We start from the raw sequence: 24,225 nt of genomic DNA, 5'->3' as shown, positions 1-24,225 counted from the left end.
GTGGGTAAAAGGGTGGACATCAGCCACCTATGTGCACTTGCAGCCCAGAAAGCCAGTCATATCCTGGACTGCACCAAAGGCAGCATGGGCAGCAGGTCAAGGGAGGGGGATTCTTCTCCTCTACTCTTCTCCTGTGAGACCCCACCTGAGTATTGCATCCTGTTCTGGAGCCCCCAGCATAGGAAAGACATGGGCCTGTGGGTTCTGAGAAAGGCCACAAAGAAGATCAGAGGGCTGGAACACTTCTCCTATAAAGTCTGGCTGAGAGAGTTCAGATTGTTTAGCTTGGAGAAGGTACTGGGGAAACCTTCCAGTACTCAAAGGGAGCCTACAGGAAAGATAGGGAGGAACTCTTTATCAGGGACTGTAGTGCCAGAATGAGGGGTAATGGTTTTAAATTGAAAAGGAAGAGATTTGGATTAGACACTAGGAAAAAATTCTTTACTGTGAGGGTGGTGAGTCACTGGAACAAGTTGCCCAGAGGAGTTGTGGATGCCCCATCACTGGAGGTGCTCAAGGCAGTTTGGATGCAGCCCTGAGTTCAGCCTGGCCTAGGGGAAGGATTCCCTGGCCATGGGAGGAGGGTTGGAACTGGATGATCTTAAGGTTTCAGTCATGCTGTCTTTTTCAAAATGAAGTATTTTGATTTGGGGAGCAGAAAATATTGCCTTTCATAGTAAAAGTACTAGTTTTCTTCTAAAATGCAGTAATTTATTTCCTCTCTCTCACCCACTCTGACTTCACTGTTGGATTTTTCTGCAGAATGAAATTTTATTAGGCTCCACAAAAGATGAAGCAGAAACCTGCAAGGACCTTTTGGAGGCTTGAGAAGGAGGACTATATATCATGGTGGTGCATATAGTGCATATACATACAGTTCTCTCCCAGGCCACACTATGATCTGAGTGACATTAAAACAGTCATTCATGACAACTGTGTTCATCAATGTGTTTTCTCTGTGAAAAAAACATACATAAATTGTACTAAAACCTATCTAAAGTGACATTCCATTTTTTATTTCTCCTTCTACATAAACTTGAGAAGTGGCAGAGCTTACACACACACACATGCTCTGATCCATTTAAAGCTAGTCATAAGTTCAGGGCAGGTTACTGCCCAGTAGTTATGAGAGTAGCTCTATTTTTTCTATTCTATCTTTGCTCTTTTTATTGCTTACTGTTGACAGGGGAATAGCAACTCACATATATCTGATTATTATTGAAACGCTTCTGTATCTCATAAAGCAGGCTGCTGTCTGTTAGCTCACTCAGAGAAGCCAGGTCATCATTTGGAGCTGGAGGCATTAGCTTGATCTAGAAAACAAAAATCAGAGAAATAAAGTAATTTCACAACTAATCATTCTCACCATAATATTCTAACCTACAGCATAAACCTAGATTACATGATTTATGGAAGAAAAATGCATTAGGAAACCAGAAAGTTGTAACTCCCAAACAATTTCACATTGCTAATTTTAATAAAGAGAAGAATGTCAAAATTATAATCAATGTCAAGGCGTATAGTCTTATGGACTCTTAAGAATATAGACCCTTATTGCCATTTGCAATCCTTAAACCCATATAGATGGCCAGCACAAATGCCATTCTCCTGCTATCTTATTAAATGTTTATGGCAAAAGAAATCAAGACTATTAGTTAGTTCACTTGTAAACCATTTACTGCCCACTGTTTAAGAAAACTCTCATACTATTCTTCATCATATGGAATTTGAAATTCTGTGGCAATTTTTCCTGCAGATTAGAAGTAAGTAAGAAATAAGAAACATTTTGTCAAGGAGACCAGAAGATATTCAGAAGAGACTATTTTAGCCAAAATGGGTGAGTGAAATTAGTTCAATGTTGTTGAGATTTAGGATGAAAAATATAAACTCTGCAAGGGAAAGTAAAAAAGTAAATGCTAATGAAACAAAGAAAAAGATCTAAAAGACAGAGAGAGTATAGGAGAAAGAAGAAAAAAGAATCTGTGATAATAGAAATTTGATTAAGGACAAAATAAACATTGATACATTAAGCAGTGTGCTTATAAATTATGATCTACACTTAATATGTAGTTTGATTCCTTTTTTATGTCAGCCCAAAGAAAAACATTTTTGCATGTCAGTAAAATACCTAGAAACAGAAAATTCTCATGTGAACAATGGCAGAATTGAGTTGTTGATTCTGAGTTTACTATAATGACTCAGTGTCTATTTTGAGGCAATGAAGAAGAAACTTTTTTCTTCTATTGCTCTGCTTAAAATGAAGGCTCAGGAGAAAAGCAGACACTGCTCTTTCTTGGCAACAGCTCAGCATCTTCAGTCTCTGCAAGTGTCAGGAAGTCACTGACAGAAGCAGCAAGCAGACTGGGTGATATTGGAGGGAACATGGAGCATGCTTCTGACAAGATCCCAAAGACTATGGATACCTTTGTTTAATACTGGAGATCTGAATTGGAACTACTGAACGTCAATTGTTTCCATTGTTTCAAGGTCTAGTTCAGCAAACAGGATACTCTTATTTCACTACTTATGCCCATACATCTACAGGTGTGCATTTACATATCTGAAAGATTTTTTCCTCAACCCATTAAACTGAATGAAGATTTCTCTGTCACACAGAAGAAGGAATTTCTTGCTTTTTTTTTGTTTTTAATCATGGCAGCTGGATGTATGGCTGGCTAGAAAACAATAATACCACTTGGCAAAGAAAATTACATTTTGATTTTTGTCTTTGATGATGTACACTGGAACAGTGTAAACTGAACAAAAGAATTCCAAGAACATTTTAACTGTCTTGTAGAGGAAGAGCAGATGAAAGACAGAAGTCTACGGGCTCCTTTCATTAATAGTGTGCTCACCTGGCTTGCAGGAACAAAAGAGGCGTTGGTCTTCACTGCACTCCCTTGTGCGCTATCAAAACTCAGAACATCTGTTCCAAAGAATGAGCTTGTCTTAATCTATCTCAGTGAAGATTAAACCTCTGCTTTTTATTTTTAGATAAAAGAAGGGTTTGAATGCAAGTACTGCCCTGGGATTCTCCATATTTTCAGAACTTTTTAGCACACTTCCTTATACATTCTTGGTTCACATCAGCTAGCTCTCATGCAGATGAAACCTGGATATCATTCAGGTCACATATCAATTGTCATTTCCCATAGGCCATTTGGGCATGGCCCTATCTCTGGAGGGGTAAAAAAGTTTTGCCTTATGGATGTGTACCAACCCATCTCACACAACCCTGGGCCAGCAAACAGGCCCTGGATTTTTTTGATTTCATAATCTAAATATGGCCAAAGATGTTCATTCTGTAGATAGATGGTTATAAATATGAAGGGCTCAATTAAATTCTGAGTAGGGAAATCAAAATCATTTCTCATCAACTTTTTTCCTATGAAGTTTAGGATTTGATGTTTCAGCATTTTCTGCCAGACTCTTTGCCTCTAGAAGTTTTTTGAGATATTTTAATGCTAGTAATGAAGATTCCTATTTACTTGTTTAAATTACATACACTTAACATTCACATTCTGCTTATATAAAAATCTTCATTTACATTTTTACATACTTGTGTCACTGAAATATGTATGCATAACAGTTCTTATGTGTAATGTTATGAAATGCACAGCTATCCCTTTTGTATATTGTAAGTGATAATGGAACAATCAAAAGGGCATCAGAGGATACTCTATCATACAGTTCACATGGCCAACAATATGTGAAGAACTATGAGAAGAAGAAAATTAAAAAGAAAAAAACGACCCAATGAAGATAAAGAAGATAATATATATTTGTCTGTAGCATGAAGCACATAATCCAATTCCAGGCCATTAATTTCAATTCGCTATCAAAGCTGAGGGGAAGAGAAATTGTGAACTATGATAAAACTCTTGAAATTAGTAATAATGCTTTCTTTGTTTGCAGCACAGATTTTGTCACTGCAGATGATCAAAGAACACCTTTTACCTAGGAAAAAGCAAAAGCTAATACAAGCCAAGAGTCAAATGCTTTATCGATGTAGTCATTTGATCCCCATCTCCTATGCTTCATGTAGTAAAGAACTTACTTCATGATAAATATTTCCTTCAGTCTCTTTTTCATAATTTTTGAAGTTACAAAAACCTGAAGCTGCACATAAATTTGAACTGTTAGTCCTCTCAAAGCCAAAAAAGTTTCAAGCTTTTTCTATTAAAAATGCATGTTTCAAATGTACTAGGATGACATTTTTTTTCTCTGACCCCCCCATAAAGGCCTCATGTTCATGCCATATTGCCTAAGAACATATGATATTTCTGACACAAAGCATAAAAAAATCATGCTGATATATTTCAATAACATATGTACATAAAATCCAAGTAATAACTCTACATAATCTATTAAAAAAATTTGACAGAACATGGTTACTTTGAGTGTAGATTGGAATGCAATTGGTAAGAATACGACAGTAAAACTCATTAGAGTAAGTATAGTCAAAAGGCAGGAAGGGGTTAGGGGTTGTTCAAAGTTTTCCTTTGCTACAAGCACTAAATAAAAACTTTACTTCCCAAGATGTGAAAATAAAAAAAAAATATAAAAAAAGGAAGTGTTACATGGAACTATCACCTCACCTCTTAAAACTAAGATATAAATATTTAAAAAAAAATATGGATATGACACACATATACCTAAAGTTCATAATGCATGGCTGGTAGTATAGAATACAATCTCTGTATTTCCAGGATCACAATTACATCACTTCAAGAAAGAAAAAAATCACATATTTTGATTTGATATTTTCCTGAAGTGATTAAAATGGTTTACTTTTTTCTTTGTCAGATCTAAAGCTCAAGTTCATTTATCTATTTTTTAAATGCAACTAGTCATTTAAAAACCCATTGAAACAGCATGATTTCTAACCCAAGCCCTGTTAATGATGATTTCTCAGACAGTACTCTTCCTGCTTATTCTTTTCCAAGGGAGCATCACTCCTAATTCAGCAACTACAGATACTGGGCAAGATTTGTAGTTTTTACTGATTCTAAAGAAACATAAGATAGACATTCCTTTTAACTTATTTAAAGTAGAATTTTACAGAGTGTTTCCTTCAGAAATTTCTCAACTAATGGAGCTAAAAGAGCTTCACCTTTAAGTCTGCTGCTGTCTTGTCTTTGAACTGTAACTATTGTGGGAAGTTCTGCTGGAGTACAGTGAAATAGCAAATAGCACTTTTGAAAACCTGCCCTGGGACCCTGAAGAAACTCTAGGTCATGGTGGAGAACAAAACTACCAGCATAAAGACTTCTGTTCATTTTCACATGGAAGATTAGCTGTTTTTATTTCAATCAGTGTCAATCTATGTTTTAGTGCACAATCTATAAAGCAAAAGTTTAGCTTAGAGATAATGAAAACCTGAATTTTATCTAGGTTTGCATCAAAACAGAATCAAGCAGAAAGAAGTATCTATGTTTTTGTTCACACTTCTGTTGAACATCTAGAAGCAAGTGATAGTCTCAGCAAGACTCTAAGCTAAGCATCTCCCTCTCTTTTTCTACAAATATAGCAGGGTTCCTTATAAAAGGGTTACAAGCAATACTTTTCTGTCCAGCAGTGTTTGTCCCTTGGATTGACTGTTTTCATCATATCACATCAGTCAGCAACACCAGAAATTGTAAGACACGAAACAAGACGTAAGCCAAGTGTAAAATATTTTGTGGTATTTTCTGACTGAATAGGGAACTGAGTGCTCTATAGGATCCCAAATTGGAGGACTTTCAGAGATAAACTCATATCATTTAGATATGAACCCACCACTTGATCTCATATGATCAAGCCATTTCTCTGAAACATAAATAAAAAGCACTGGAGCGTGCATTCTTCTGCCAAGACAACTATGCAGTTTTTTTCTGAACTGACTGTGGCTTAAATGAAATCAATATCTTGCTCCTTTGTTATGCTTCAAATTCACAGTAAACTATTCTAAGTGGAAATACTCCTCTCCTCCACTCCCATCTCCTCAATTGTAAACCAGCTTTTTTCTTAAATGGTTGGAAATTTCTGGAATATGTGTTTCCTAAATGTATGTAACATTTAGGAAATATAGAACAAAACACAATCAAACAAAATGCCAAACCCTCAACAAAACAAACAAAACAACTAAACAAACCCATAAAGAAAGAAAACCAAAACAACAAAACCCACACCACACCCCTTCAGAAAATCCCTGCCAAACTCCAAGTAATAAACGTTCAAACTTGGGACATGCTGGATTTATAAGCAACAAATAACTGCCTCCTTTTGCATTCATCCTATACACTGATCCTGGGAGAAAACTGTAAATATAATCAGTGCCTGTAACCTAATGCATTATCACAAGAAAGGGAGTTAACACTGCAGCTGTAAATCTGGCAATTCCGAGCTTTAAATTACAGTCATTTACTTTGCAACTTGATATTACTTGGACATTCTTTTTTGTTTTTACAGTCTCCCAGGTTGTGTTTCTTTCTTTTGCAAACCGAAGTTGGAGACAAGAGCACACTCTGGGCAGCACTAACAGTTGTCCCTCCCCTGTTGTGGACCATGAATAGCATTGAGGAGCTCTAAGGCCTCTGACTGCCACAGCCCCTGACCTGCCACCAGTAGCTGGCAGGAAGCAGCTGTTCAGTTTGCAGAGGGAACTCTGCAGGGCCAGATTGATTGCAGGGAGCGATCAAGGTGACAAGGCTCCACAGGGCAAGTGATATTGCTGTGTGGTCAGGGGAAAACATACTACAGTCTTCAGCTTCATTAAGTTTACAATTTCCAAACCTAAGCACTAACAAAAATTTCAAGAAACTGCATGCCATTACCTGTTCGAGTTTGGTTGTGGTGTTCACAGTGACGCTTTCAGATGCACTGTCTTGAGATTGCTGCTTACATAAGGCTTTAGCTGCATCTTTAAACATGGTGTCTTTCTCCAGCAAACTGTCTTGCTTGGCAATCGGTAAAGCCAGGGGATTGCTACAAAGAGAATCAATAAAGCAATTAGACTCCTACTGAAGATGTCAGACAAACAAATGTGGGTGGCACAAGCACAGAACTGAGACACAACTCAGGGATAAGACACACGTTCCCAGTCCAAGTACAAAAAAGAAATTAATGAAAAAAGGACTGTTCACTTAGTTTGGTCTGCTCCCAAAGACACAGTGAAACATTTTGATTTAAAAATCACCTTTAGCATTTCTTTTCTGAAACAGAATTGAGCAACCCAAAGGGAGTATGCATGAGTCTACCTTTGACAGTACTAGGTTGGCAAATCAACAGTCAATTTTGAAATTAAATTCAAAAAGCGTGATGGTAACCTACACAATACTATTTTGAAGAATAATATGCTTTAACATAATGTAATACAGATATTGCCATTGCAATGATAGAATTATTTTATTTAATAAACTAAATTCCATCAGTTTTTAGCTTAATCAGGCAATATTCAAGATATATTTTATGACCAGAAGTTCCTCTGAATATATGCTAAGGTTTAAAAAGAGAAAAGCAAAAACCAAGCAAATAGCAGACTCCTGTAATTACTGCAACAATACAAAATACCCTTCACCCACATAGTTAAACTTATTCTTTCACAGATGGAGATGTTTTTCCTTCTGACACTTCAGACAATACGACACTTCTTAAAAACAACAATGCCAAAATCTTGGATGACTTTGGCAGTGTTGTACATCCAGAGGAATTAGCAAGGAATCAGCCCCAGGAGTTGAGAACACAAACATTATAAAAAATAAGCGTGTGGATTCTGACAGTGCAAATGAGACAATCTCATGGTGTGTACATCTGCTCCTCGCCAAAATGTGTACATAATTTCTCTAATGGAAATGTGAGCTAATGTGGGACTGTGGCAATAATGCATTCAACTGTGGAATAAAGTCCAAACTTAGTTAAAATAAATCTCATATTTATTCTAAGTTATTTGAGTTTAATCACTGATAATAAAAAAGGTAAGATTATACACACAGTTAAGTCAAATGAAATTAAGAACTTAGAGATAACACTGATAGCAATTCAGCATAAGACTTACTGTTGGAAACAGAACTGAAACACACATATAAATTTTAGAAACAAATAACAAATCATCTTCTAAGCAGAATTCACTGGAAAACAAATCAAAGCGGTTTCCCATTCAATAAAATACAATAAAATTTTCTTTTTGTGAAAGCATCAGTCTGCAAACACTGAAAAAATAAGTATAAATATTTTATAATGAAATATACATAATTTTCCTGCTCAAAATGTTTTGCTTCAGATACTTAAATTTAAAATGTCTAGAAAAATATTAGTTAAAATAGAAATTTTTATTTATTGCTTTGATTGTCCTAAGATAATTCTGTCACAAATTTGTTTACTAAATGTCACATGGACAAAAGATCCGAACCCTTTCTCTTGATTTGAACTGTAGAACAGAAAAGCTATTATGTAACTATTTTTATGAACTCAGAGATTAGAATAAGACATATCAATTATTAGATTATAGAAAAAAATTAAATAGTTGTGACACACACAAGCAGAAAAGACTAATATTAATTCACATTTTATCCAGACATGAAATTGAACAAATAACAATAAACATGAAGTATTATTCTGAGTAGTCTTTTACTACTGTCCAAGACTGCTAAAATCTCCTTAATTACAAAGAGAAAAAAGATTTATCAAATAGCATAAGCCAAATTAATTCAAAAATTAAAAGCAAAGCACTGCACTTATAACCTTTTCAATATTAATGTGATGTTTCTTTTAAATCATGAAGATCTAGCCAATTTTTTTTTTGCTCCAAAGTTGAATCTTACCTATTTAATCTTACACTTTTGTATTAACTACACAACACACATTAAAATTCATCTGTAAACTTCTCACAACCAAATAAACCTTTGCGGTCCCACGAAGAGAAGTAGGTTGTAACTCACAGCATTGGGGAATAAAAAGATGCCGACTATTTCCACAGGTGCTTTTTGAACTTAAGAGGACAATAATAACAACATATTTTTTTCCTCACACACTTTTTGGTGATTACTACATAAAAATTAATATCAGTGTTTTGCAAGCTTACGCAACCAACATGCTTCAAATGTGCAAGTGCATACTGTATAAAGACATTATTTGAACCTTTTAAAATTCCCATGGATCACAGTATCTGTAAGAATTTATAATATCAATATGTCTTGTACTACTATAAAACAGTCATTAGTGCTTCATACCTGTTGTGCATCTTTTTTCACATACCATCAATAGTCTTTTCTTAAGACTCACAAAGAAATACAAAAATTATCAAAATTTATAACTTATGACAATTTGACTGTTCAATATCAAGTTTTAACTCCACACTGATAAATTCTACTTGATTCCATTTGAATTTTAAGAAGTAAATACAAATTTGTAACTGCCTGGATCAGTATAATTTCATTTATAACCATATATATTATTTTTATTTTCGGGCCTTGTCCCTGCATCTGTCATAGGAAAAGGTAGTTTTACTACAGTATTGCCATCTACTTTAACAAAAGGATGCTCAAGTGTAATGATTCTGCTAAGGCAATTCGAGATAATTTTTACTGGCAGTTATAATAATGTATTTTATTATTCATAGTTTATAGAACTAAGATTGACAAAAAAGATATGGCAAATACAAACACAAAACATGATTCAGCAGATTTCCAAAATGAAAGTTACTTCACCTGTCAAATGACCCAAAATCATAGAATCATAGAATGGTTGGGGTTTGGAAGGGACCTCCTAGAGGGTATCTGGTCCAATTATTCTGCTTAACCAGGGACACGTAGTGTAAGTTGCCCAGGACCACATCCAGGTGGGTTTTGAATATCTTCAAGGATAATATCAAGCTAAGATTCACATATTGACATATACAGTTCAAATGACAATCTGGCTTCAGTGAATTGCTCTGTAACAAGAGAAGCACTTACAGTTTATTGGTAACTGTGGGTAAATCATGGATGATCTCTTCATATGGCTCTTCTTGAGATAAAGAAGAAACAGCTAAAGGGTCTTTCATTTTTTCCTCCCAAACAATTTCAGCCTTCATAAGCATTTCTTCAATAAAATCAGAAGCTGCAACATCTAAGACATTGGAACACCAAAATATCAGAAAAAGAAAATGGTACAGTAAAGCTCCTATGAATTCAAATCTCTATATCAGATTAAGATTAAACATGTGGCTAAATAACATGAAAACAATAACTCATATTGATCATAAAATAATACTTGAAATTATGGGGAAACAAAGGCAAAGTAAACTCAGTACAGAATTAAGTTATCATCTGCACAACCTCAAAACCATTCTCACTGTGATGTGAATGAAAGTATTCAATAACCCACAGAATTTCAGGAAGAACAATACAACCATTTTCAACACAGTATTTCAATGAAAATATGCACTTAAATCCTTTTCAAATGTTTTACATTTCTACAAACTAGATTTATATGTCTTGCACATACAGAAGTGCTGGAATCAGTTATGTTTGCAGACCAGAAATGCAGTAAACTCAACTGTGTTATACATACTAAATGTATGATCTGAGTTTGGTCCATACCCTTTTATACAAACTGGCAAGTATCCAACCACAAACAACTTTTCTGAGGTTAAGTGTCATGAAGTTCCCTATGAATGTATTTGTAGGTGGTATAGTATTTGAAACACAGTATATTTTTCAAAAGAAGATATACTTCATAATCTGACAGAAAGATTCTATTTTCTACATTACTGGGTTCCATCTTCATTTTATCCTAGGTACAGAAGACTGAACAACCATGTGTTTCTTCTCTTCCACACTGGTAGCTACATTAGGTCTGCTTTGATCTCTGTGTTAGACCAGTTGATCTGAAGTCCCCTTCGACCTAATATAGTCTGTAATTCTATTCTCTTTAGAGTCAGTGGTTCAGCTCCTTGTTGCTATCTGGTCTAAGAAGGTGCCTTCTGTGGTAAACAATGGCTACTACACTTCAAAACTGGATATTGAATTTGTTTTCAGACAACAGCTACAGAAATTTCAGTTCATGAGGTTATGTACTATGATCAGTTGGGACTGAAAGGAACTCAGTTCAAAATCACCAAGAATAAGTAAATGCAGCTACCACCAAGGCACTGAAAAACACTGAAGCAACAAACATAACTAAAAACAAACAGGGAATGCACCAAGTGGAAGAACATGCTGTCATTTGATATGATATCTTGCATTACTATGACTATCAGTTCTCAGCAATATATGTAAAAACATATACACATGTGTATATAACTCTACATACTAAAAAAAATACAACTGAAAAAGCAGGAAAAAAAGAAAACAGTGTCACAGTCACTAATCCATACATAATGTTCATGGATTTTCACCTACCTGAAGGCTTTTCATTGTTGCAGTTAAGAAGATTAGGATTTGCCTGGTGCATCAAAAGCAGCTTCACAAGATTGGTCTAAAAAGTGGGCAAAAACAGAACAGTTTGAAATGGCAGAAGTAGGACAGGTGCAGTGTGCCTGTCATTTAGTTTACTCCTTCCTTCCTGCACAAGCTGAAATCACATGATAAATCATAGGCAGTACCTCCAAACCCCTAATTTCTGCAGCTACTAAACACATTTCTACAAATCACAAGAGGCAGAATAAAATACAGTTCTCATACAATTTCAGTGTACCCTCAGCATAAGTCCACCTCCAACTTCTCCCTGTACCTTTAAAAGTGTAAACAAATTCACAAAGGAAAAAGAAATCTAACCCTCCATCACCAGTTGTTATGAATTTGATCACATTAGGCATAAAGATATTTCTTTATAAATCTGTTCTCTGTCAGTAGTAGAAATTGGCACATTTATCTTATATTTAATAAAACCCACTTTATTAGTAATGGTTACAATTATAGCACAGTAGGATAGTGTATAGTATCTTATAATGAAAACGTTAAACGTATTTTGCAATTCCTGCAAGAGTGCTGCAAGGAACTGCTTTTAGTGAGCTCTTCTATTCCTGCACCAAAGCCTCTAGAGATATTTCCCCATCAAAGGTTGTAGTTATGTCTACCCTGATCAACTGTTTGGTCAGAAATGAGTAAAAAACTTCATAAGGAGACTAAAATACTTGTAGAAAGTGAATATAGAGCTCAGCTAAGAGAGAACTATTTACATGTTTGGATATATGCTAAAGCAAATAGAATGAATAATATAAACATAACCAACAGAGCAGGCCAGGATAAGCACAGGCAAAATAAACGGTGCAGGAAAGAAAGGATTCTTCCGAGAAGAGCAGACCTACAGAAAAACAAGATCTGAATTTCAAGGCAGCCAAGGGAAAGGATAGTAATTTGAGAAGAAAAAGAAAGAAAGAAAGAAAGAAAGAAAGAAAGAAAGAAAGAAGAAAGAAAGAAAGAAAGAAAGAAAGAAAGAAAGAAAGAAAGAAAGAAAGAAAGAAAGAAAGAAAGAAAGAAAGAAAGAAAGAAAGAAAGAAAGAAAGAAAGAAAGAAAGAAAGAAAGAAAGAAAGAAAGAAAGAAAGAAAGAAAGAAAGAAAGAAAGAAAGAAAGAAAGAATTGAAAGTAAAAAAAAATCAATATGGATTCAGCACACAGGAGTCAAGTTTTTACAAAAGGTCGTGATAGTGAGGAATCTATTAAATGCAAAGAAAATCCCAAGCTTGTAATCACAGAAAAACGGCAAAATATTGTTGCAAATTTGTATAAAAATAAAAAGACCTTGTTCTCCTCAACTTTCTAATGCTGGCTTTCCTTTTTGGCAGTAACAGCGGAAAATTCAGCACACTCAGAGAAGTGAGGAAGTCATATTTACAAATCCAATTAGCCCTGCTTTCAACTGGGAAGTCTCAACACATACATCTCTGTCTTTTTCCATTATGAAAAAATGGAACATGCTTAGTTCTGGAGCTATTGTATAATCTCTGAAAAGTGATAGTTGTATCAAAGGAGGGAGGTTTTAAGTGCACTTCCAGTTTACTAACAATATACAGCCTTTTGGGTTATCAAAGGTTTGGATTTATACCACAAGAAATCCCATGTTTCAGTATCAATACTTCCTGCTGCCAATGTCTCCTGGTGGGATTCCTTGATACATGTCACCAAGACTAAGGTATTGAAGTCACTGAAAGTTTCAATTACCTGCTTTTGGATACACAACTATCTTTATTAGAAACAACCTCATTAACTAATGTTCTAGAACAAGTATTTTAAAATCCAATTCTCACATCTTCAGAACTGTGTCTTACAGTAGAAATATTTGTAGATTGATTACAGCAAATTACCGCTATCCAAAGGTATTTCAATTGCAGAGTTACAAATAACATAGACATGGTTATATTAAGAAATAACATTTCTAATGAAATATTGTAGATCCTACGAATAAAATTAATTCACACATGCCCCTATTTTTTTCAGTGTCATCATTATCATCATAGAATCATAGAATCGATTGGGTTGGAAAAGACCTCTGAGATCATCAAGTCCAACCCTTGGTCCAACTCTAGTCCATTTACTAGATCATTGCACTCAGTGCCACATCCAATCTCAGCTTAAAAACCTCCAGGGATGGTGAATCCAATACCACTCTGGGCAGCCCATTGCAATGCCTGATTACTCGGTAAAGAATTTTTTTCTGATCTCCAACTTAAATTTCCCCTATAATAGCTTGAGCCCATGTCCCCGTGTCCTATTGCTGACTGTCTGGGAGAAGAGACCAACCCCAGCTCCCTCAGCCTCTCCCCATAGGGCTTATGCTCCAGCATCTCAATATCTTTCCTGAATTGAGGGGCCCAGAACTGAACACAGTACTCAAGGTGTGGCCTCACCAACACAGAGTACAGGGGAAGGATCACTTCCCTGGTCCTGCCGGCCACACTATTTTTGATACAGACCAGGATCCCATTGGCCTTCTTGGCCACCTGGGCACACTGTTGGCTCATGTTGAGCTTCCTGTCAACTAGTACTCCAAGGTCCCTTTCTGCCTGGCTGCTCTCCAGCCACTCTGTGCCCAGCCTGTAGCGCTGCAGGGGGTTGTTGAGACCAAAGTGCAGGACTCGGCACTTGGCCTTGTTGAACTTCATGCCATTGGAACCACCCCATCGCTCAAGTCTATCCAGATCCCTCTGCAGAGCCCTCCTGCCTTCCAGCAGGTTGACACTCCCTCCCAACTTGGTGTCATCAGCAAATTTGCTGACTCAATCCCCTCATCTAAATCATCAATAAAGATGTAAAACAGGACTGGACCCCACATAGACCCTTGGGGAACACCACTAGTGACCGGCTGCCAGCTGGATGCAGCTCCGTTCACCAGCACTCTCTGGGCCCGACCCTCCAGCCAGCTCCTAATCCAACAGGGGGTATACCTGTCCAAGCCATGGGCTACCAGCTTTTCCAGGAGTATATTATGGGAGACAGTGTCAAAGGCCTTGCTGAAGTCTAGATAGACCACATCCACAGCCTTCTCCTCATCCACCAGGTGGGTCACCTGATCATAAAAAGAGATCAGGTTGGTCAGACAGGACCTGCCCCTCCTAAACCCATGCTGGTTGGATCTAATCTCTTGTTGTAGTAGTTTTGGCTTTAGTCAGCATAGGTCCCCATTTAGGCCTCAGTTAGCAGGCCTCAAAGGTTGTGACACAGATTAGAGGGGACAGGTATCATCTGACTTAAGCAGCCATAGAGGTATTTCATATCATCTGACATCATCAGGAAGTGTCAGGGAGTATAACAAGCAAGGGGGGAGGAGTCTCTCTTCTCTTCGGTCCATGCTTCTGACCAGGACGGTTCCCGCTCCCTGACTGCTGATATCAGGCCCTGCTGCCGGTCCGCACGTCTGTTTAGCCAGGGACGTGAGCACATTCCTGTTAATTCCTCTTTCCCTCTTGCTGGGAGGTTTCCTTTGGGGAGGGGGTTTGGTTGGCTTGGAGTTTCACCTGTTAGCTGGGGTGACCTCGGTGAGCCTGTTGTTGTTTTCTGTCACTATGTGCTATTTCATATTCTGTGTTAAGCTCTCCTCTTCTCTGTATAAATATAAAAACCTCACTGTGTCTAAAGCCTCGTTTCTGCTGTTTTCCCTCACTCTCCTGCTCTGGGAGTGGACTTTTTGACTGGGTACCAGGCAGTTGGCATTTTGCCAGCTCAAACTATAACACTTGTCCATCCTGAAGGTGCTGTGTGATCGCACTCAGGATGATCTGCTCCATAAACCTGCCAGGCACTGAAGTCAGACTGTCAGGGCTGTAGTTGCCAGGGTCAGTGCTGCAGCCCTTTTTGTGGATCATTGGTGGCAGTCAATATGGCCAAGGCTGAGATATTTTTTCAGGTAGTCCTGGTATCTCCTCTTTAGCACTCCTCTCTTGCAGCAGCCGGTGGTGAGTTCACCATTGAGCACAATCTTTGGGAGGTGGTGATCCTCCACCCTGGAGATGTGCCCTGCCCAGTGCAGCTGTATTCTCATCAGCATGGCCTCAATACTGGTGACCTCTGCCTGTTCAAGAACAGACACATTGGTCACGGAATCAGACCAGTGGATGTTTCGGATTGTACGGAGGCAGCGCTGATGGAAGCGTTCGAGGAATTGCAGGTGGTGGGCACAGATGACCCATGATTCAGACCCATATAAAAGAGTAGACAGTACAATGGCTCTGTAGACACTGATCTTTGTACTTTTCTTCAGGTGTTTGTTGCACCAGACTCTTTTATGGAGTTTTCCAAAGGCGCTATATGCCTTTGTTAGCCTGTTTATCTCTTTGTCAATCTTACCATTTGAGGAAATGATGCTTCCCAGATAGGTGAACTGTTGGACTGACTTAAGCTCTGATTTGCCTATGGTGATGCGGGGATGATGGAAGACTTCCTGAGGTGCAGATTGGTAAAGAACTTCTGTCTCTTTTTACTGTAATACGCACACCATAAAGCCTTTAAATAAAATCGCCACGTGCTGAAAAGGGGCCTAAGTTTTATCACACATGTTATGGGTTTAGCCAGGTGGGTCTAAACTTAGGTTTTAAAGTTCAGATTAGGCCTGAAAATTGTCAGCTGACTTGAGCTGGGCTCAGCTAGCTAACAGCTGACTTCTTCTAGCTTGTAATATTGTATTCCATACCATATTGCATCATCTCAAAAGGGGTAAGAGCTGGTGTGTGGGTGTGGCTTGGTCAGTTGCTTCACAGCTGTGGTCCCGGCAAGACACTCTGCCGTCCCAGGAGGGATGGGGTGGACCAAGCCCGGAGCACCAGCTTACCATCATGTTATCTTAGGGAAGTAAAACATTTGTTCTTAGCTTTTCTCTCTGCTTAAGTCTGTCTCTGGGGAATTGACTTCTCTAGAATGATTTGTAGTTAAAATGGTAGAATTTGTGTTTACTGGGAAGTGGGAAATTATTTCTTGTTATACATAACTTACGTGTGTGTTGTATTGGAGTTTCCTCTTAATTTTCTCTTTTCTGTATAAATACATTTAGTTAGTTTCAGCATAAACCTGTTTTTTCTGAGGTTCCCCTCCCCCCTCCCCCCCACTTCTTTTTCCCTTGGTTGGTTGGGGGGAGAAGGAACCCTTTCACTCTGTCCCAGACAGTTGGCGTTTTGCCAGCTCAACCCAAGACAACACATTAAATGATAGATGTAAGACAGCCCAGTGCTCAGTTTCATAAACCACAACCTTAGAAGTACCAGTATTGGCCAGCTGACAGACTGCAAGGCCTGTTGCAACACATAAGTAACTGCAGTGACAAGGTAGGAAATATGGGGCATGAAGGAGCGTTAATAGAATCTCCTTGTGTACTTGAGTCTCCAGAATCAGTTCCAAACTGCTCTCAAGCCATGTTATTTTTACTGCTAATGAATTAGCTGGAGAGCAGAACCATGCTCCTAAAACATATCTCCCTCTCTGGTCAGATGTATTCTTCTTAGCTATGTACAGGATGTACAGGATGCTGGATGTGTGCTAGCACCTGCAAAGGATAAGATGCAGATTCTGGTTGAGCTTTGAACTCTTATTATCCACATCCCAGTGTCACAAACTCAGATCATTTATTCCCTTTTCTTTACCATCAGAGAGATACCTGCTTAAGTTGTAAATGCAGAAAGCTGAAGGTTTTATGCAAATGCCCTCATGTGCTGTTTTGCACAGTAATGAATATGCATCACCCAATTTGCATGTACCCCCAACAGCAAATAATCTCAGTCTTTCATTTTTCTTCCCTATTGACATGAACAATTCTCTCCACTTCTCCGCAATTCTCCATCTGTTTCAATCTTGGACATATCCTACCATCCCTAAATTACCTGGCTGACCACCAACCTTTTGGTTCCTATCCCCTTGCCCCATTTTTTATTCCTTGGGCGCTTCTTGACATCCATTCCTCAGTTCTCTTTGACTAAGCCCAGTGGGTCTGGCTGAGCCAGAATTTATTTTCCCATAGTAACCCTTGCAGTGCTGTGCTCTGCATTGGTAGCTAGAGGAGTGTTGATAACACACCCATGTTTTGGCTACTGCTGAGGACAGCACTATAACATTCCTTCTTCAGTCAGGGGCAAGATCCTTGTACGGGACACAGGTAGTCCAGCTGACCCACACTGACCAAGGGGATATTCTATACCATACCATGTCAACCCAAATATAAAACAGGCAAGGAGCCAGAAGGGAGGCATTCATTGTCTTGTAATGGCTGCCTGCTGACAATTGTTATGTCTGTTGGAGCTCTGCTTTTCAGAGAAGTGGCTGACCATTGCTGCTTGTGGGAGTAGAGATTAACTGCTAGCTCCTGCTTTGTGCAGGTGCATGCTGCCTTTTTTTTTCCTTTTTAACTTTTTACGTAAACTGCCTTATTGTAACCCCCACTTTGTGTCACTTCCTTTTCCTCCCACCTGTCCAGCTGGGAAGGGGAGTGATAGAGTGGCTGGTGGGCATCTGGCATTCTGCCCAAGTGAACCCACCACAACCTCATCACATTCGTCCTGCAATTTTCTTCTATCCGCTGCCGCTTCTCAGGTTCCCACTTTATTTTTGCTGGATATGATCCCCAGAATGCTCTCATCCACAGGGAGGCAAAGATATACAACAAGAAACTAGTGGACCAACAATCTTAGATCAAAATCAGTATTGTTTTTGACCATCAATCTCACAATGTTGTGTGAAACACAGTGAAATCTCCAACTATTATTTTAATATGTAAGGTGTTCATTCACTAAACACAACAAAACCTCTGGGCAGAACAAAAGAAATATCAGTGGTTACACCATTATATTCTACAGTCTTCACCACTGAGTAAGATGACCTATATCTGTCCCCACAAGAACCCTTTTTCTATTACTTATACAACTAAAAATTATCTGACTAGTTTGAGAAGTGCACATTTACTTCATTGTGTGATTTTTGTTAGGCAGTTTGCTAGGACTGCAGCCAGTATATGCTTATCATTTTTCAGTTTGGGGATTTTTTAAAATATTAGATTAAAAATAAAGCAACTCAAAATTAAACACTTCTGGTAGCAGGCAATGGGAAAATATTTTACTTGTTCTTATGAGGTCCAATGTCTCTATGATTTGAAGGCTTTGTATTAGTTAGATGAATTGCACAGGCTGAGAATATTCCCTTTGTAGTCTCTTTGGAAAACTGTCATAACTTAGTCAAGTTTCAAACCTTTGAAAAAATGAGCTACCAGATGCTTACAAGACAGTTTTTTTATCATAATGGATATATCAAGGAGCCCACTTTTCCTACTGCCGTCCACCATAGGTCTACATGTTAGTCTAACCAGCATCAATTGCTCTATTTAAATATACACTTGGATGTTTAAAAGATTTGCAATTTAAAAAAAGAGAAAGCAGGGAAGTAGTTTCCAATTTTAATTACTGTTATCATTATAATTACTAAGCTTCTGTGATAGATGTGCTGTAGTTTCATGCTAGTCATATAATCCATAGATCAAATAAATAAGATTAGAAAAGTCATGGAGCAATAAAAATCATTAGAATAATACTGGAGACTATCTAAGTAATTAAATGGGGTGGTAATAGGCACTTCAGTAAGCATCAAGGACATAAACAAGAAAAGTGTAGGTTAGGGACCTTACCAGGGAGTGAAACAAATTCCAAGACAGAGAACTCCCAACATTTGGGAGTAAGGTAATTATTAAACCATTAGGGTTCCTGTGAATTCAGTTTTTAAGATTATATATTTGTTCTCCACTACATAATAGTATGCCTTAGAAGACTCTATCTCCATTAAAGCCAAAATTTCATATGTGAAGCCCTAAAGAAGAGCAATAGTGTTCAGAGGCTAAATAGTATTTCTCTGTAATTTGAAATCTGATCCACAGTACTGCTCCAAACACAGAAAATTATGTCTGAAACTCATTACAGATCCCCCTTCTTAATACAATATAGATTAGAAAGATGGGTTTTTTCTAATTGAGTGCAGAGAAAAGGGGACCATTACCACCTGTGGTCAGCAAAGTGGAACAGATTAGAAAAAGTAGGTTGTGGAAATAAGACCAACAGCAGAGTAGACAGAGGGAGTGGGGGAACTGAAGAGAGTTTAGATAAAATGCTGGACTTTGGAACTAACAGCATGAAACAAATGAAGCGAAAGGGAAGAAGATAAATGTGGCAAGGAGCCAGGGTGCAGGTAGAGACAGACTAAGCAGAAAAGTGAAAGAAGAAAGTGACAGCGAGGGGAAAAACACTGAGATTGAAAAAGGGAGACTGGGACTGTGAGCAAGTGGGACAGAAGGGCAGGAAGGTTGGCAAGAAGTCAAAATGGAGAAAAATGAAAGCTTGGATGAGAACCAGGGGGAGGAGGAGGGGCAGAAGCTGACTGTGCAAGGAAATTAGGATTGGGATAAAATGCATAAAGAAATGACATGAAGCAAGGCAAATGAATAGGACAATAAGGTAATAGAATAAGGACAAGAATGAAGCAGACTGGAGGCAATGGGACAAATAGTTTGTGTGTGGGAGGAATGAACTGTAAATACTGTGACTGCTCTTGAATAGCGGTTGGAATGGAACCTAAGCTCCTCAAATGTCACCACTACCTTTCAGTCAGCAAGTTCAACCCATATGTTCTAAGAGCATGCCTTTTAAAACTCTGGAATGGTTCAAGTAAAGAAGGAAAGTGTAATGATCTTTTCAGCTACCAAAGCAAGTGACAAAGATCACTTAAATGTTTTTCTGCAGCTGAAGTAAACACTTCATCAGTCTTTACTTCAAGACTTCTAACCTACATTACTATGTTTCAATCCACCAGGAAATTAGACTATGAAAAAAAATAAAATAAATCATGGAAAAATATTATATGATCTTGTGATTAAAGAAATTAGACTGAGAAAAAAATACAATAAATCAGACAAAAATATTATGTGATCTTGTGATTAAAGATGCATATAAATTATAGTCCAACAAGTTATATATTGATACTACAGAGAACATCATAAATCTGTCACTTGTCAAAGTTCGTACCTGAAAAATCTTAAGAGTTTTTTTCATACTTGTCTCTTGTATTTGAAAGTCACAATAAATGCTATTTTAAGGAAAACAGAATTTATATTAATCAGTGAGATTCTGCAATAACGAAATATATAGCTCAGTCTTTGCACACCTCAGCTATAAAAATAAACATGTAAACTGAGAATTTTATTGCAGTTTTCTAAACTGGTTGTCCCTAGTCTGTATATGAAGCTCAATCTATTTTCTTATCATTAGATATTGTTTGAATCTAGCTTTTCTTGCCTTATATTCTGTACCCACAATTAACATTTGAATTATTTATAGAAATTTTGTGAATATATTGAGAGTGAAAGAAAGATATCATAGGCAGAAATACCAAAGTAGTCTCTGTTTGAGGAAACTGAGTGTAATTTGATCTGACGGGAGATATGGCTTTTCTACCTGAGGACAATCACACATGCCAAAAAAGAACAAAAAGACTAAAGAAAAAGGGTGAGATACATCTGCATAAAACATTCTCTAGAGGATTTTCTGACCATAAATTAAAGATTCCAACTACTTGATGGGGAAAATATTTGTTCCTTGAGTGACTATACCCTATTCTCTTTGAAATACTGAACAAGCGCCCCCTTCTTCAGGCTCTTCACATTGAAAGCATTTGTGGAGTGTGTTTACAGAAGTCCAGAAACTGCATTCAAAGGAACTGCTATGGCAATAGCCAAACTTGAATGAGTTTAAATATAATTTCCTACAATGAGTTCATATATCCTTTCACATTGAAGCATATTCTAACAACACATGTGCATTCTTTTCTATTTTGAGGTCCACCGGCACTTAAAGAAAAGAAAATGCAACTACAGTTTATCAAATGACTAACGTATTTCGGTAATGATGAGCAAACTAGTTCACACAATAAGAAGGTGTGATCTCTGAGACTTGAGCAAGGAGCAAAGCCCCTTCTATGATCTGAAAGAAATGCTGTTTTGATGAACTAACTAGTCAGGGGGTAAAATTCAGTTCAAGTAAACAGGCCAACTAAATGTGTGTTAAAGGAGAATATACTTAAAGAATGGCAATTTCACACACAAATTTTGAAACTGACACAGGATGTATATAACATGTTAAGAAACATGAAGTAGGCATCTGAGATCTCTAAATATTTTTTTATTTATTTGGGATATTACCGATTTATTGATGGGAAGAAATCCTTGCTGATTCAGGAGTTACTCTTGTAGGGATACAGTCAGCCATTCAATAAATCTCTTAGCTTTTTTTTTTTGTTGTTTTGACATCATGAAACATTTTAAAACCTCAAGGCCAGAGGCTAAATCTGTCTCACTAAGTAAGAGAGAGCAATGGAGCAAGCTTAAGTACCCCTTATAATCCACACTGCTTAACTGTTAGCTCTCACCCTGACTGCTTTAGACCACTCCAACCAGCTCTCTATAAACAAGACTAATCTCCTATAGAGGAAACTAGCTCTAAACAACATGAATGTGAGCCAGACTGTTGCCTGGCTTAATCCCTAGCCCTCTTTTATTTAGTGATTTAACAGTTTAGATATAGGCATCATCCCCGGAAGGATGAAATTTTGGGTAAGGTAGTGTTTCAGCTACTGCAGAGTCAGCTCTGACCTGCATGCCTCCGATAGCTGTTTGAAAGGTGACATTTCTGTGATAAACAACAAAGAAACAGCTTGTGTCTGGGAATTGTGCCAAAGTACCCAAGGCAAATGTCAGAGCTGTAGCCTATTCCCACCACAGGGAAGGCGAGTGAGTGTGTGCTCTTCTGATCACAGCAGTTGGAATACGTCCAGCAGGGACAGTACTACCAATGCCAGACTACTAGCCATTCACAAATTGATCGCTGTGCCAAATTCAAATTAAGGGGACAGCCTGAGAAGTACAAGTTGCCCTTCTGCAGCTGGTATCAGTGCCAGCCTGGGCCATGTGGTTCCCAAGTGATGATGTGTGCCCTGCTCTGGTGTGCATAGACAGCAACCACATGTGTACCAGCGCTGCCTATGCGGCATGTGAGACAAAGGACATCCAACTGCCACCAAAAACAGTGTTAAAAATGTGAATGTTCAGAAGGCCCTCTAAAATTTACATAAGCAACCCTGGCATATTCCAATTTCTTGAGGCTAGCTTTCCTGCCCTCATAATCTTATTTTGAAGAGGGTTTTGTGTATCACTGACTCAGGTTTGCATGCATGTTGCAGACATTATTATATTGCCTCATTTTACTAAGGTAAAATTATTAAGGTAAGCAACTCTGATCTAAATATCAATAATATCAGTAAGATCATTTTTGTATAATTTTAATATCCCAATGTGCATTAAAAACATAAAATTGCTTTTAGCCCTAATACTTACTGAGGGGGAAATAACAGCAGTCTTACAAAATCAAAAATAACCTTGCTTAAGAATTTGCCTATTTTTTAATGGTATTACCATTATTTTTCAATGTTTGCAGCTGGTAGTATTTCAGTTAACAGTCTATTACACTCACTGGTAAGCTAATCTGTTGCTGTAAAGCAGGTTCTTTTCTTACTGACTGACCTTCAGGGAGTAGTCTCAGCTGCCTTATTCTGTACCCAGTAGCCATACCCTTCCCGTACACAACCTTCAAACTCACCAGAAATATCCTGTATTCCTATGCAAGAAAAATGTTCTACTCTGGATCTACACACTCTGCACTAATAGGCATTAATCATTCACCCATGTTCTGTTTCAATATTCAGACTAGTAATGTTCTAACAAATTTTAAATGGTAAATTTATCAGTGAAACCGGTTTTCTTTACAAATATATGTAAAGATGCATAAATTATTTTTACTTTTTTTTAACATCAAATAATACATACTGACAATTAAAACTATGACTTATTCCTTGTTTGGAAACAATGAAACAATCTACTACTATGTTTTGCTTGTGAAAAGATTTGTATTGTTGTAAATATCTAACTCTGCTACCTCTGGAGGATTCACTCAGTGCAGCTTTAGTGCAACTCTGTGCTTTCTAAAAGAAAGGCATCAACTCTATGCCTGCTTCATGATGACTGGGGAGACCTAGAAGACCAGTGGGCAGCTGGCCTATCCTTTTTCCCTGTTCTATGGTCTGGATTCTTCCTGCAGAATTTTAAAATATTCAAATTAGACCTCTAACATATGCTAATTGCCCATGACATCTATAATAGAGGACGGTCAGACCTCTAAGTAATGATTCATCCCCTCTTTTTTAAATGCACTCTCGAGAATTGTTTGTCTTCTAGAGGCGACTGTTCACATTAAACAAGACAAAACTGGGATTTTGTCCTTAGGTTTAGTTGGCTAAATTTAGTTGAGAGGAACCCCATCTAAATAAAAATGGGCTTCCCATTATCAAGGTATTTCTACAAGCCAGGTTTTGATTATAATGTGTGGATGTAATGTCTTTCACATGCTTAGCTCACTCAAGATTGATGTTTCTTTCTCCAATAACTTCTCATATAAATTACTGTGGAAGATGAAGCAATAAGCTTTTCTAATCCACTTAATTTACAACCTGAGATTGTAACAAGAAGCTTACAGTGTCTTTATTTTTTGCAAGTTTCCTCCTGTGCAGACACAAATGAAATTTTCTCACTCTAAATTTAAAACTTCTGCAGTTCCTTCTTTTGTTTTCCTCCAGATAAAGTAAATTAGTACCATGTCTATTGATGCTATGGTCTTACAAATAGCCAAATGTGGCGGATTTTTTTCCATTTTGTGTTTTTTTTATATTTGTCAACATAGAACTGCATACGTATAGAGT

The 24,225-nt window shown here is 37.6% G+C and overlaps 1 protein-coding gene across 5 annotated transcripts in view; it reads right to left on the bottom strand.

The window, feature by feature from the left end:
- The window catches only part of MYO16 (myosin XVI), a 379,293-nt gene that overhangs the window by 161,544 nt on the left and 193,524 nt on the right, over positions 1–24,225 (bottom strand). For all 5 annotated transcript variants that reach the window (XM_071566752.1, XM_071566844.1, XM_071566927.1 and 2 more), the window contains 4 exons: positions 11,361–11,436; positions 9,933–10,086; positions 6,816–6,966; positions 1,203–1,313 (listed from right to left, as the gene is read on the bottom strand). In XM_071566752.1, coding sequence (XP_071422853.1) covers positions 1,203–1,313; positions 6,816–6,966; positions 9,933–10,086; positions 11,361–11,436 — 492 coding nt within the window. The remainder of the gene's footprint in view (positions 1–1,202; positions 1,314–6,815; positions 6,967–9,932; positions 10,087–11,360; positions 11,437–24,225) is intronic.

The sequence above is a fragment of the Pithys albifrons genome, chromosome 1, assembly GCF_047495875.1.
Source record: "Pithys albifrons albifrons isolate INPA30051 chromosome 1, PitAlb_v1, whole genome shotgun sequence".
NCBI lineage: Eukaryota > Metazoa > Chordata > Aves > Passeriformes > Thamnophilidae > Pithys > Pithys albifrons.
The sequence above is the reverse complement of the archived record's forward strand: the minus strand, read 5'-3'. Positions and strand labels throughout refer to the sequence as shown.